The sequence below is a fragment of the Copidosoma floridanum genome, unplaced genomic scaffold (genome assembly GCF_036245765.1).
Source record: "Copidosoma floridanum isolate Cflo_tuat_1 unplaced genomic scaffold, Cflo_Japanese_pri ptg000009l, whole genome shotgun sequence".
In the NCBI taxonomy this organism is placed as follows: Eukaryota; Metazoa; Arthropoda; class Insecta; order Hymenoptera; family Encyrtidae; genus Copidosoma; species Copidosoma floridanum.
Genome location: NW_028321886.1, coordinates 4934411 through 4948860, shown reverse-complemented (window position 1 = coordinate 4948860; position 14450 = coordinate 4934411). Strand labels below are relative to the sequence as shown.

General features: G+C 41.7%; 2 protein-coding genes across 5 annotated transcripts; one reads left to right on the top strand and one right to left on the bottom strand.

Moving 5' to 3' along the window:
* Window positions 1-1120: 1120 nt before the first annotated feature.
* Svip (small VCP interacting protein) lies at window positions 1121-2781 on the top strand. The gene is made up of 3 exons (XM_014355412.3): window positions 1121-1404; window positions 1526-1693; window positions 1759-2781. Exons 1-3 carry the CDS (start codon window positions 1345-1347, stop codon window positions 1771-1773), a joined length of 243 nt encoding a protein of 80 aa, XP_014210898.2. The 5' UTR covers window positions 1121-1344; the 3' UTR covers window positions 1774-2781.
* Window positions 2782-3337: 556 nt separating this feature from the next.
* LOC106641296 (uncharacterized) lies at window positions 3338-13846 on the bottom strand. 4 transcript variants are annotated; one of them, XM_089589370.1, is made up of 19 exons: window positions 13786-13846; window positions 10455-10662; window positions 8981-9235; window positions 8817-8902; window positions 8120-8330; window positions 7666-8033; window positions 7349-7580; window positions 6934-7085; window positions 6754-6848; window positions 6472-6645; window positions 6126-6323; window positions 5769-6035; window positions 5526-5699; window positions 5171-5438; window positions 4873-5102; window positions 4557-4779; window positions 4354-4486; window positions 4040-4254; window positions 3338-3944 (listed from the first exon to the last, which is right to left on the bottom strand). In XM_089589370.1, exons 1-19 carry the CDS (start codon window positions 13844-13846, stop codon window positions 3793-3795), a joined length of 3702 nt encoding a protein of 1233 aa, XP_089445496.1. In that variant the 3' UTR covers window positions 3338-3792. The 4 variants fall into 4 exon arrangements, with proteins under 4 accessions (XP_089445496.1, XP_089445497.1, XP_089445495.1 ...); XM_089589371.1 differs by having other exon boundaries at window positions 4354-4474; window positions 4873-5084; window positions 6754-6871; ... (1 more) ...; window positions 8981-9231; window positions 10469-10662; XM_089589369.1 differs by having other exon boundaries at window positions 4354-4474; window positions 8981-9231; window positions 10469-10662.
* Window positions 13847-14450: the final 604 nt, after the last annotated feature.

Below are 14450 nucleotides of genomic sequence, written 5' to 3'. Positions count from 1 at the left end.
TGAAAAAACAAAGAGAATTTCAACTAATTAATAACTATATTTTTGCTTGCGATTTTTTACCTACTCACACAAGATAATGACACATGTCATTCCAGGAATGTTGAAGAAAGCTTGAGTGGAGATATTTGTATAATGTATGCGTGTGTCAACGTAGCAAGCAAAGATATCTTTATTTTACGTTCCAAGCGGTGTTGAAAGTGCATGCGTGGGCTACGATAGGGTATTGCCGCGCGCAAGGAGCGGCAAGCGAGGCGGCAAGTAAATGAAAAAAAAAAAAAAAAAAAAAAAAAAAAAAGGAAAAAAAAAATAGAAAAGAAAAGTCATGCCTATGTAAGTATGTATGAATAACAATATAAGGCAGCTGCAGCTGCAGAGAATGTTTTTAGAGCGCGAACGAATTTGATTTCCATAATTGTTGGGAAAGTAGGGGAAATTATGATCGATTTATCTACACGTACAGATGATGATAAGTTTTTCCGATGGATAAATCAAACGATATGTATGATAGACGTTTAACAGACGTTTGATATATGGTTTCAAGATATGTTTTGTTCACACACAGAGAAATTTAAATACATTTTTGTCAATGCCAATATGACAGCATTTGATGATTAATAAAATGTATAAGCATTCGTGTGATTTGGAGCGAAAAGTTTAGAAAAGAATTTTATACCGTTACCCGAACAGGTAACAGGTATACGGCTCTGCCTCAGGGTCCTCTGGAGGACAAGCTCACGGGGAAGTTCAAGTCCCGACCTTTACTAAATAAAACGCTACGCATTGCCGACGAATAATAATAATAATAATAATAATAATAATAATAATAATGTTAATAATAAATATCTCATTTCTCTACTATAATAATCTACACAAAAGTTAAAACCGCCAACGAGAACCAACTTGTCACCTGTGATGTGGCTGCAAACCATTATTACTTTTAACTTAAATTTAAAGTTTAAAAAGTATCATTTGTTGTCACCACAGCCACCGACACGGCGAATCTGCGCTTGACTTTGGGAGAATGGGAGGGGGGACGTTTTGTATACAGAAATAGAGAGTATTACTATGTCTATGTAGGTTGTTTATGATTTATAGCATGAATCATCAAGCAAAACGTTTGACTGCGTGTACGGACGCATTGTGAAGATATTTTTCAATGTAGTGGTAATTATATTGGACAAATACGTTCTAGTGAATTGTTAAAAGTTGCCAATTCAATATGTATTGTGTAGAAAGATACAACGCACACCTAAGAATAATGGTGTGTTATTGAATGGTGTTTTATTACCGTCAAAGTTTTAATTGTATTTGCATCTAACGTGGCAAATATTGTCATCAATTAAAATGGGAAACTGCCTGGATTGTTGCAAAGGTTCATCGTATGAAGACATAACGCCTGATCGGGTATGTTGTCTTATTTCCGTGTAGGGGTTATCTTTTTTTTTTTTTTTTTTTTTACAAGTGCTTTTCCAAAACATTGAATACGAAAGACGAAAAGTAAGCATTGGATTGTTTCACTTTTTAGGATACAGTTAGACAACAACAAGTAGAGGCTGCAGAAAAACGTATGGCAGCTCAAGAAAAGAGAGGCATAGGCAATGTTGATGCTGTCAAGCGACAACAAAAGTTTGTCAAGGAAAGAGACAAGAGATTGAACGAAGCTGGAAATACCAGTGGCCAAGCTGGATTGAAGGTTGTCTTTTCTTATTGAAAAGTTTTTCTAACATTGTACATGCAATAACTTGTAAATACTTTCAGTGGCAAGTCAGTTAAGTCAAACAAAATTCTACCAGATTTGCTACAAATTATTTCTAGAAGTTTTAAATCCAGGAACTTGACGTAATCAGCAATTGAATTTCTCGAGTTTTTTATTGCAATCAAATTTTCACGAACAAGTAAGTCTGACACGAGTTATCACATAATAGCTATTTTGCAAAAATAAATGATTTGAAAAAATGTCATCTTTTCTTACTAAGATTTTTAAAAGAGCTATAAACTTTTTATTTTTTAATTGAATTTCTTAAGATTATTTATGGTATTTTTATGTAATTATATAGTTAATAATTTCTTTAATTTTCTATAAACGTGAAATAAAATCATATTTACATCACACAAATATCAATCTTTTAATGTACGTATAAAATCAGAACAATGAAATAAATTTTTTCTATATAATAATTTTGTACGCACCTATTGCAACTGCCAACTTGGGAAAAATTTTCTAACAGTTTATTTAACGTGTACATACTTTCAAATACTTTAAACAAAAATTGACTAATATACAATTATTGGCCTTAAAGGACTACATTTTTTAAATAAATGATGATTTGAAGTATTAATTAATATTTGTATTTAAATATATCTTTTTCATAAAAAGTAAAAAAAATATACACTTTTGTTAAGAAAAAAAAAATGTATTTGTAAGATAAGAAAAAAAAATCTATATTGCTTGTAAAAAATTGTTATCTGCTGTTCGTCATTATGTTAAAACACACATATTAGTTGAAATTTTATAAAAATAGTTATCTAGTTCTTAAAAATATGTGATACTTAACTGAACACATTAATGAGTTACACAATGTCTCAGAGTTTTTAATTATATCTTGCTTCATATTAAAATTTACTGATCTTTAAAACTATACAACTGTACCTACTAGTTATTATATTTAAAATGCAGTACAATTTTCACCTAATTGTTGTTTAATTATTTCAATATTACAAAAATCTTAGTAATATTTAATGTACTAGATTTATTATTTATACATTTAAATAAAAATTTTTTGCGCTTCAAGATTTAATACAATTGTTTTTATTTATAAGCTTTCTTTCCTTTAAAGTATCTTAACTTTTTATAAAAATACTTACTCTCTGGCTTGATTTTCACAAAAAAAAAAAAAAAAAAAAAAAAAAAAAAAAAATCACATTGGAGTAAACAATTTATTTACTGGAATTTGGGAAGTTTCCTACAGCATCATTCAAGTTTTTTATAATTGAAATTCATTTTTTATTTTCTGTTTTCATATAAAGTGAATAAGTTTTACAAATTTATGATCGTATTATTGCTAAAAATAAGCAAGAAAATCAGGCAGTCACGTGTGGGATTCGAATGGACGTCTGTAGTATAAGTACATACAATAAATAAAAATCTACAACGTTTCCTCATCTCTCCAAATTGATAAGCATGTAATACCTTGCTTGACTACAATATTTTCAAAATATTTTTATTAAAGAAATTTTATTTGCCATTTATAGCGATTTGTACATTTTCCAATCAGGATCATAATATTTATAATAGGTCACATTTTAATTCTACATGTACATATATTTATATTTAAATATATATGTATAAATATATCTTACAAAAAATTGCCATACCTTATTTCGAAATAAATAATATTTCTCGCAGCACTAATGCTAAATATTTGTACTACTTTTAAATATACTGAAGTAGAAAAATATGAAATATCGCTATTCTAATCTAATTGCAACACTTTATTTCTACAATTATAAATCACAATTCACATGAGAAGGGGGTTACAACTTTAGTGTTCGCGGAATGTGGGTATTATTTGAATCTAAATATAAATAATATTCCTAAAACTGCTGTAAGTACTGTAAAAGTAATATTTTTGCAAGCCTTTTCGTTTTCTGCAAAGCCAGACAGTGATGATCAAGATCTTCTTTTTGGATTCAAGTGATCGTGTTTTACAATTTAGCGTTCCGATGCATGGCAAAAGGCTTGTTTACGTAAAGCTTCGTTTGTAAAGAAGAAAAAAAAAAAGAGTATTTATTTCAGAGTTTTCCTATACTTTTAACAGACCACGAGCGAAAAAGCTTCTTCGTCGATCGCTTGATTTCTCGACCGTGCGCGATTTGAATTTCGAGGGAGGCTCCGTTGTTCAAGGCAAGCCATGTACGCACTTCGTTCGTAGCTGAGGAAGCACCTACAAAAAATAAAGAAAAATCCATCTAACCTTGATCAATCAACAATAACTTGTATATACCATGGAAAAAGGTAAAAAGGGAAAAAAACGGTTACCCAGCAACTCGTGCAGCGTTATTCTACGACTGGCGAGCAATTCCTTGCTAGCACTTCGAATTTCAAAGACTAGTGTGGCTTGTCTAGGCACAGAGTCGTAGTCGAGCTGAAAATCTATACAGAACTGTGGATTCGGCATTGCGGGTAGTAGTCGAGACTTGGCGATTGTTTTGCCACCGGTCAACGATGTTGTCATTTTTTCCGGACTCGTACAACTTGGAAAAAAAAAAAAAGAAAAAAATATCAAATCAACATTTGGTTAGCGACAAAGAGCAGAAATTACATTTTTTCAATAAATTACAAGGGAAACGTACTTTTGAAACTTCACGCGACAAAACAACTGAGCTATGTGCGCTACGTGAAGACCCTGAGCTTGGAGAACCCTGCCTTCAACCCCCGAGTACTTTTCTCGCACCCCGTTCACGACCTTCAATTCTGTATGCACAAGATTGTAAGTGATTTAAAAAGAAAAAAACAAATTCCAAAATGAACGATGGAAAAAAAGGCGCTTATATACCGTTAGACCGAAACCTCAATTTAGGACTACCCTGTCGGATTCTAGCAAGCATATCCGGCTGCGAGACTGCGTGCGATAGTCCAGAGTTTTGCAAAAGTTCCATGGCGTCGGTTTCACCTGTCCGCCGCGGCTCCAGACTGAGGTTCACGCCTTTGTTGGACTCGGCTTTTTCCTCGATGTTCACCTCGGACTTGAACCTCCGTAGCTTCAGGCCACGCTTCATCTTTGTACACACACATCATCACATGTAGGTATATGGGGATAATTTTGTAAAATTCATGTCGATTTCATTAGTCAACCGTCAAAGTATGGCCACCTTTTGTTTCATCAACCGGAAACTGTTGTACTGCGGGGTCTTTTTGCCAAAACTCGGATCAGGACTGTTGGACAGACTGTGCTGGCTCGAGGCCAGTTTCAGCTTCGAATCGTCGGTCTCGTCCGCGCAATCGACCTGCTGTTCGCCGTTTTTCTTGGGACTCCAGTGATTGTTTGTCGTCGTCTCGCTGCACTCCTCGATGATTTCTTTGGCTTTCGAAAGAATTTTACCTACGAAAATAAAAAAGGGTCAAGTGAACGCGCACCGGCCTCATGCGTGGTGGTTGTCCACGTGTTACCGGTGTTGTTGGCGTTTCGAAAATTCTTGGGCGACGATTGGGCAGAGTTAGGGTTCGGCGGTACAATTGGCGCCTTGATCAGAGTGACGGTTCTGGGAGGCGGCGGGGGTGGTATAACGGGCTCGAGGTGCAATTTCATTCTCGACTTCTCCATCGACGGCCGACGTAGGATGCCGCTCGTCACGGGCGCCGTTGGTTGTACGTCCTGGATGTCACTGGGTCTGGTCGAGGCCTCGCTTATGGTACTTGTCGCGTAAGTACTTTGAGTCTTGGGGAGAAAACCAAGGGGGTGATTCTATTGATGGTGTTCGATAGTAGGGGGGGTCAGGCGCGTGCGTGTGTATAATACGCTCACCTCGCATTCCTCGGACAAAACCTTGACCTTGAGCTCGATGGATCCGGATTTCGTGCCCCGCAGAGTGAACCAGTACGGCTGGTCCGTACTCGACAGTCTGCGGATTTCCTCGAGGGTCAGTGATACTTTGCCAAGGTAGTCTTTCATACCGAAAGTATCGTGGTCCCACAAAACCTGCGAAAAAAAAAGTAGATTTATCGAGGATGGTTCTTTGAAGGTTCGCCCTGCGAGTTGTCTACTCACAACGTCCAACGTTTCGCCGGACCGGGGCAAGCCCATAATGGAACTCTCGTCCCAGCACGGATTGAGGGTCTTCTTCTTGACGCTGCTCTTGTATTTGGTTTCATTGTTGAGCCTTAACTCGCAAAAGGGATCGCTGAAACCATTGAGATCCTTGGAGACGAGATCCTTGGCGCGCAACAGCGTCACCTCCATGAGTCCGCTTCCCGTCGACAGAAGACTCGATACGTCCGACGTTGCATCGGCCTCTCGGTGCGTCAACAGCATTTTCTGCAACATTGGAAAAGACTAATTGTTGTTCTTATTTTTTTTCTTCTTGTCCTTTTTTTTCCTACGCGATTAGCGTTGAACGATACTAACTGCCTGCTGCATCCAAGGTAAGCTGTTCCTCTTGCTCTTGGGCTCGTCCTCGATGACTACTTGGTTGTCGCTGTTTTTTCGGCTGGTCGTCATTTGCTGGACACTCCGCACCGGGTGAAACAGCACCGACACCGTCATCGTCGACATGCCGTTAGATCCGCTTAGCGTCAATTCCTTGCGAACTATCCACTTTGTTTCCTGAATAGCGATAAAATCCGAGTCGAGTTTTATTTATATAAAAACATATTACGTGTGTGACAATTCGAGCATTACTACTACATCTGTATAGACGGATCGTGCTCGTTTTCCAAAGGACACCCCCGACGAGACTCGCATTTGTACTTACGGGGGACAGAGATAACATTGCGAGGCCGAGCATGTCGGTGTCCGACATTTTCGAGATGTTCCACGAATATATGACGAAGCTCAGGGACACCTGGGTGTAATCTTGCACGAGAAACTCGGCCCTCGACTCCCAGCGCGGGGAAATCGTTTCGCGAATGTAGTGAGTCGTTTTCACCTGAAACGACATGTATACACATTATTTTTTTTTTTTTTCCAACAGTTGGGTCTTGCAGAGTATACACCTGTACTGATGGTTCAATCAACGAATCGTTCGGATACTCACCTTTTTACGATTATTGAAGAGAAGACAGTACGGGTTGCACTGGGCGTTGTCGGTGTTGAGATTATCGGCCGAGTGTATGTACACCACGAGTACTCCTGCAAGTAACAAAAAAAATAAAATAAAAAAAATACCAGCGAGTGAAAAAAAAAAAGAGCTAGAGCCTATATTTCGTAGGCATACCAGCCGTGTGCGATTCTAAAGGGTCGGGCACGCTGGGCTGGACGGCGTCCGGTTCGAGAGTCGGTAGTGGCACGTACTCGAGCTTGGCGCTGATGCTCGGTATGCTGGTGCTGCTCCTCGAGGGCTTCTTTTGCTGGAGCACCGTTTCCACACTGCAAGGTTTTCAAAATTTACACATTATCATACATCAAAAATCAAGAGACGCGGAAGGGGAACCCCTAAAATCATAAACCGTATTTCGATCGTTTGCACGCGTTTTTTATTCCTTTTTAAACCTTAATATATTGAAAAAGGAAACCTTGTGTATATATACCCCAGCAGCCAAGCGAAAGTATAACGCAAAAACCTAGCGAGACGAGTAAAAATAAAACTCCCTCACCCCTGTTGTTGTCGCGAATAAAAAGAAAAAACTCACAGCTGCGAGTTGTCCCAGTTGTAGACGCCGAGGGCGAGCTCGTACTGAGCCAAGGTGATGGTACTGACGAGCCTCTTGGCCTTGAGCTTGATGACGATGCGCTCGTTCTCGAGGCCCCCCACCAGGAACGACGCGTCCTCGCTCCAGGTTGGACTCAATTGGGAGGTGACGCGTCGCTGCTCACCTACGGTCACCACCAACCAACGCACCTCGTCGCCCGCCGTACTGTTACCTGGTAATTTTGCGTCCCCGTGTTTTATTATATTAACTATACCTATAATATCTTGGATGCGCCACGGATAAAGTGTGTATTCTACCTGGCGGGGCCGATTGGCCGAGGGTGACGGTGAGAACGGCCTGGGGCGTGGTCACGGGGAGACAATCGAAACCCGGGCCGGGGCGCTCGGTGGCGCGAAGGTCGAACTCAAAGTGGCCGGGATCGACCAGCCAGCTGGCCAAGGCGTCCGAAACGACGGCGTGTATCCAAGTTTTGAGCAACGGCACCTCCATCATCTGGACGGAGCGCAGGAGGCGCACGCTGAACCAAACGTCCGGCTTCTCGACGAAACTCAAGCTCAGTTGGCTGGCGTGAGGGAAGGGCGCGCTCGTGTCCAGGGTCACCGAGGCGAGGATCGTCCCCGACACCGACAGCTTTTCCACGGCCAAGTCGATGTCCATGCCCATACTGCTTTCCGCCCCAGGGATTGCCAAGGATACATATATACTGACTCTATATATATATTTTGTGTGGTATGGAGTAGGTCGACTCACCCTTTGCCGAAGAGCCGAGTGGCGATGAGCATGCGAAACTGCTCGCAGTCGAGGTTTAGGTCGGCCTCGATGCAGAGCCTCGTCGAGTGCTGGGGCCTACCACCACCGGCCGACAAACTCGAGTCCTCGTCACCGTTGTACTCGAGGGTGCGTATCCTCGTCACGCAGGGCGTCTGTTCCCCCAACGTTAGCTCCCTCAGCTCGAGAGACCCTGAATCATCATCATCATATTTTATAGTGGTCAAACCAATGTTCAGAGAGAGACTATATACAAATGTTGCTTCAGGTTCACCCCAACCAATACCCCCTTTTTGCATCATTGGCGTGTGCCGGTAATTGGCGCGACGAGTATTGTGCGGGGAGAACGAGCTAATGGGGAGGGGGGGGGGGCAACATTGTTTTTCTTCTTTTCGCTTAAAATTTATCTGCGCGCTCAAACTGTCCGAGACCGATATATCTTGAATAAATAACTTAGGTATACACAATGTGGGGGCAGTGTATAATATATTATATTGTTTTATCAGCCGAGGTGTATACATATACACGATGCCCTTGCCGATTGTCGAATGACGGATGCATTGAGCGATCGCGCGCCAACAAACGCTTTTATTTCCGAAGCAAAACATTTCATTCCGTGTGCATTTGTGTTGATGGCGAAACAAAACAAAAAAAAAAGAAGATAATATGCCAGCTTTACCCAATATAGCCGGCTTGGCGTCGTTCAGCAGAGGCTCCAGTCGTTCCTTCGCCAGGGAAAACAAGCTGGCCGCGCTGAACCTCCACCTGAAAACCCCCCGAGAGGCAAAGGTTGAAAAAAAAGAGAAAGAAAGAGTAAAAAAAAGTCAACGGCGACCCATATACCACTTGTTGATCAACAAACTGAGCCACTCGGCGGTCTCGTCCTTGTAGAGAGCGCGTCGCCTGCGCAGTCTCGCCAACTCCTGCTGGAGCACGTGCTGCAGGAGCCTCGTGATCCGCGTCTTGGTCACCGTGCCGGCCAAAAAGAGCAACAGCACCAGCCACGCCGGGGAAAAGCCCGTCAACCCGATGAACCAGCCGCAGGTGACGATCAGGCCGAGCAGCAGGGCACCGCGCAGGGCTTCGGCGTTGCGCTGCGCACGATTTTCACACATATAACATCATATTATGTACCTATGGGTGTACTTACTTGCGCTAACCGATTTTTTTCAAACCAAGATCGGTAAACCATAAATTATAATAATATCTCTTGTTTGGTATTGGTTTTTGTATACGTGTACGAATCGAGATCGGCAGGAGGATCAATACGCGGGGGGGTGACATTTTCAATAGAACTTGTGTAGTACAAATCACATGCGTATATTTATTAACGCGTACCAATTATAATACAATGTGGGCATGTTGTATATAAATGCATGTATGTACGACTCGTGTATAAAATATGTATAACGTATAGGTACACCAAAATGTTTTATGTGCTTACGATGTATCGTCATACATTTGTACAAATGTGAGGCCGCGAGTGTCCAGTTTTAGGTGGTATAAATACACACAACACAACTATATAGTATATATGTATACGTATGCACGTTAAAGGACTCGAGAATAAATGCAAGACAAAGATGTAGGACGCGGACGCACGCAACTTTGCGTGAGCGCGAGCCGGTAACCCCCGTTTCGTTAGAGCCTGCTGATGATGTATGTATAATACACGCGAGAGAAAGAGAGAACACTCGATCAAGTCCTCGGGAATCCGAAATCAGTTTCTCCTCCCCCGCGAGTCGGAGAGATAAAAATTACGTCACGATTGATATGTACAAAAGTCTTGGACGTGCCGGTCTGCACATTTGGATAGATCGGCAGAAAACCGGAGAACGATTTGTTTCGCTAGTTTGAAGTAAGAATGCCAAACTTGGGCTAATTTAATTGAATATCTATTTTGTATCATTTTGCTCGGTGACGAGGAAAAAAGAATTTCGAGACTATTAGGGGGGGGCCGTGCAAACACATCGCCAACGGGAAATAACTGGGAAAAGGAGGCGACATGCACCCTGCACGAGCCGAAACACAATCGTTATCACTCGATTTTCCAGTTTTCGTAATCGCGCTCAATCGTAAAGATATACCGGTGATGCTATATGTCTATAAAAATAATGTAAAAATCATCGCGGTGACTCATCTTCTTTTTCTTTACCACGTGCAAATCGGGAGCAATCGATCGAGGGAGGAAAAAAAAACTTAAACCTCCTCCTACGAATTATCTACAATCGGAATCCTACACCGATCGCGAGCAAACGACGATTTTTCCGTACACCCGTACAATTGTAAATACATATATCGCGTGTATAGGTATATAATTATAATACGTACCAGTGTCTTTTGCGCGGCACCAAAGACAAATTCCTCGTCGGCTGGGTCGTCGGGCGTCATCTTGGCCGTTGTCGGTAGGATGCACTGCGCGGGAAGATCGGCAGCCAACGATCGGATAGCTGCCGCCGTGTCCGACGAGCCAAGGTAGTCCGCGCCGACCGGACTGTTGTTGGACCCGCTGCCCTCGCGCTTACCTGTCCGGAACATACAAATGTTGCAAGGATATGACCTTTTTTCTTTTTTACCTCATTCAAATTATTACATTCGAGGAAAAAAGTATATAATGACGCTACAGAGCGATGTTTGTTTTTTTGTTTTTTTTTTCTCTCCTGCCCTGCGTAATATTATAATTATAGGTAGTGTAAAAGATCGAAATCTCCATCATGACGTGTAAGCGTGTACTGCGGATGGGATTCTCCTTTGATGCATAAGGTACCAATTGATGTAATGTTAATCCAGTGTAGCTCTCATGGACACATCCTAATAAGCTTGCCACTGCATGGAGAGGAGAAAAAAAAAAAATTACTTTTTCGAACTGAAAGTCTCGTCCGATCCATACCGATCGATCGGCGATTTCTACGCGAGAAAAGTCCATCAGTTTGACGTAGGTATATAAATATACATGTGTACTTTATGTGTGTCATCAGCCGAAACAATATAGGAGCATTCCCTCGGAGCACCGGAAACAGAGCACACGACGACGTCTGCACAGCAGGTATACCGGACTTTGGTACGTGCGATGCATAAGTATTACACAACATGCGACGGAAGTGCTAACATAGCAAGACAATTAATTCTCCGAACCGAATAAAGTGCGGAGGTCCTACGAGACCTTCGTGAGTGTGTGTATCGGTTGCTTCCTTATATGTACTATTATACATATAACATGCCTGCGTCGCAATCGGATCGGTACAAGCGTGTGTGTCCTCGGACTAGAAAATTCGTGGACATCCTCGGTATAACACAATGTGTATATTTGTGTAAGGACATGTATCGCGTACGCGTACAAACTTAACATTGTCAAACCGGAAAATCGTTTGTTTCGGTCTAAATCGGTACAACCGACTTGCCGACTTTTTGGACACTCGTATAAATTGTATACACGTAAATACGGGTAACATAAAGAGGAAGTGCCTGGCACACGTGTGCAGTACTTCGGGGCTCTCTCTCTCTCTCGAATTCATTTGCAGTGGCCGTTTATTTATACCATTCGAGGGCGTGTATCAATAAGTACCGCGCACTCGATACGAAGGGCCACTGCGGACAAATTAATTTTGACTTTTGTTTCCCGTGGAAAAACCGAGGGTGAGGGGGGGGGAACGATTGCTCGCCATCGAATGTAGGCCATCACTCGTGGCGGTACATGAATGTAATAGGGTTGAGGTTGAGTTCGCGACGAAAACGAAGAGTGGGCAATGTGTTACAGAGGGAAAGATAAGAAATTTTCGGCGGCCCCTTTTACGTACAGTTTGTATGTATAATGCACGTGCATATACATATATAGAGGGCGCAAACACGCGGTAAATACGAGTCGCGTGACTTTGAGTTTCGTGTATATAGAGAGTGCGGGGCCTCAATTATATATACATACGTATACGTATATATTGTAACGTGCTCGAACGTTGAATTACGATATACGTATAAAGGGTACCTATATGTATATATGCCTTGTGTGTGACGCATCAGCCTACTTATATATTGATTGGCAATGTACCCGCGAAAATGACGCTTCGAATAAAATATGACGTGTGTATATCGTTGCAGCGAGACTCTGTTGTGTGTACCTTGATTATTATTGTTCTCAGCGTGGCGCACAGTTTTCTCTTTTGTTCTTTTCAAAATAATAACGGCTCCATGTGATTTCCATCTCGGTATTATCTATATGGACGGTCGACGTAAAAAAAAACAAAAAAAAACAAAAAAAAATTAGACAAGTAATTTGATAACGCGCGAAAAAATGTGTCGCTCTGTGTATATATACAATAGACACCGGACGAGCAAAAACGTGTGCACCGCATACCTGGGTAGAGATTCGAATCTTATCAGCGGGGTAGCGATCAACGCGGTCGCGGCGCTCTATATGTATATAAATCTCTTTTTTTATCCATATACATATATATATGCATATAGGTAGTAGGTATACACATGCGTGTGGTATGAAATTTATCGCGAGTGGGCATTCGTTTTGGGTATGTCGATATCTTAATATGCGATCGGGCACGAAAATTTCATCAAATCGCACGCGTTAACGAATGGATGCACTTTGGCGAAACTCACCGTTCCTCTGCTGGTGCTTCATCTGTTGATATAGTGATACCGATCAAAAAAGGATAGTACTCGAGATCTGTAGAATATGAACCCTACCGGCTGTGTGTAACTTTGTCCAACTTCCCGAAACAGCTCGCGCATGCAGGTGATACAGACAACTCGTCATCGTGTTGTGCACGCACATGAATGTACAAATGAACGAAAAATCGAGTGCGCGGGCAGACGTATAGAGGGAGGAAAAAAAAAAAAAAAAAAAAGTTAAAGTGCACACTTTCTCGTTTCCCGGTTATTACTGCAGGTGGATTGTGTTTGCCGCGGTGTACGGGGCTACCCAGCCAACGCAAGCAAGCAAATATCGCGTGCAAGCGCCGCTGATGGACGAGCAAATGTGTGTTATTCCATGTGTGCACACTTCAAAGAAAGGAATGCCTTTTTTTTTTCTCCTCGTGACGTATATATGGCATTCGGACGCGTGCATAGAGGGTAAATTCCTGTACTTTCTCGATGCGAGGAAAAATACATTTTTTTGGTTTTGTTCGAAAAAATGTGGAAGACGATGATGATGGCCTGTTCGTGACGATGATTGAGACGTTTGGGCCATTAGCTGGAAAAACACAAGCGTTTTCTCTGCTATTCGCGGGATGGAATTATTACCTTGATTGCCCTTGCGTCAGATTTTTCTTTTTTTAGTTTCCGATAATTTGAAAAAATTAAAAAGCTTGAAAAAAAAAAAAAAAAAAAAAAAATGGCAATCGCGGGGTTTTTCCCCCACGCGCTTGTATACTAATCTTGAGGATAGCACCGATGCAAAAGTGCCCAACAGCGAGCGCAGATAGATAAGCAATGAAAAGCGCGTGTGAAAGAACGAAAACGAAAAAGTTGTCATTTATCGGATATACACCGCACGTATCATCCCACACTTATCTGTTTTTGCAGTGTTACGAAGGAAAATACCAAATCCTTTTTTTTTTTTTTTTTTTTTTTTTTTTCCATCGTTCGTGCGTAAGTACACTTACGCAACCGGTAGATTTTTTAAACAAGAAAAGTACCTTTTTTAAGGGAAGAAGCGCGCTTGAGTTGTCGCGCCATGAAGTTCGACAGTAACTGCATTATATCGTTATTGTATACGTATATATATCTCCGCTTGTCAGTCAGAGATATAACCACCACCTCTTGCCTCTGCAGCCCCTATGGCTACTGAGTCATCATGACTTTTTTTTTTTTTTTTTTTTTATTTGTTCACAAGTTACATCTCGCGTGTGACTAAAAACGAAAACAAAAAACACACACACATATCTCAGTCGTTTCGACAAAGCGATTATTAGGAAACAACCCCATCGCACCGTAACGACACGTGCACGGGTGCAACAATTAACAGCGGACAATGAGGCGCGCGCTCGAGCTCGTGGTCGCGCGAACGTCCGACTGCTGGCCAAACCCCGCTCGCACGTGATCGTCCCTTTTGCGAGCCCCTTTTCCCGTACACACGGGGAAAAATAAACGCCTGCGCGCCACGAAACGACGGAGCTATCGAGAATAACATCCACACGACACACGAGTGGCCAGAGCTTGCAAGCGCATCCCTCACGTTTATATATATATACGTATACACTAGCACGTGTATGATGATGCATCGATGGCGTGGCCCCTTTTTTTTTTTTTTTTTTTTTTCTTACGCCTTCCACGTTAATTGTACCGTAAACATGATGATCAC

Bases quoted from the DNA above. Each gene is read 5' to 3' on its own strand.
- LOC106641296 (XM_089589370.1), bottom strand. From the start codon at position 13,846: ATGCAGTTACTGTCGAACTTCATGGCGCGACAACTCAAGCGCGCTTCT. The intron at 10,663-13,785 runs GTACTTTTCTTG...TGTTCCGGACAG, and splicing joins CGCTTCTTCCCTTAAAAAAG to GTAAGCGCGAGGGCAGCGGG. The intron at 3,945-4,039 runs GTAACCGTTTTT...TATTTTTTGTAG, and splicing joins AACGCTGCACGAGTTGCTGG to GTGCTTCCTCAGCTACGAAC.
- Svip (XM_014355412.3), top strand. From the start codon at position 1,345: ATGGGAAACTGCCTGGATTGTTGCAAAGGTTCATCGTATGAAGACATA. The intron at 1,405-1,525 runs GTATGTTGTCTT...TTCACTTTTTAG, and splicing joins AAGACATAACGCCTGATCGG to GATACAGTTAGACAACAACA.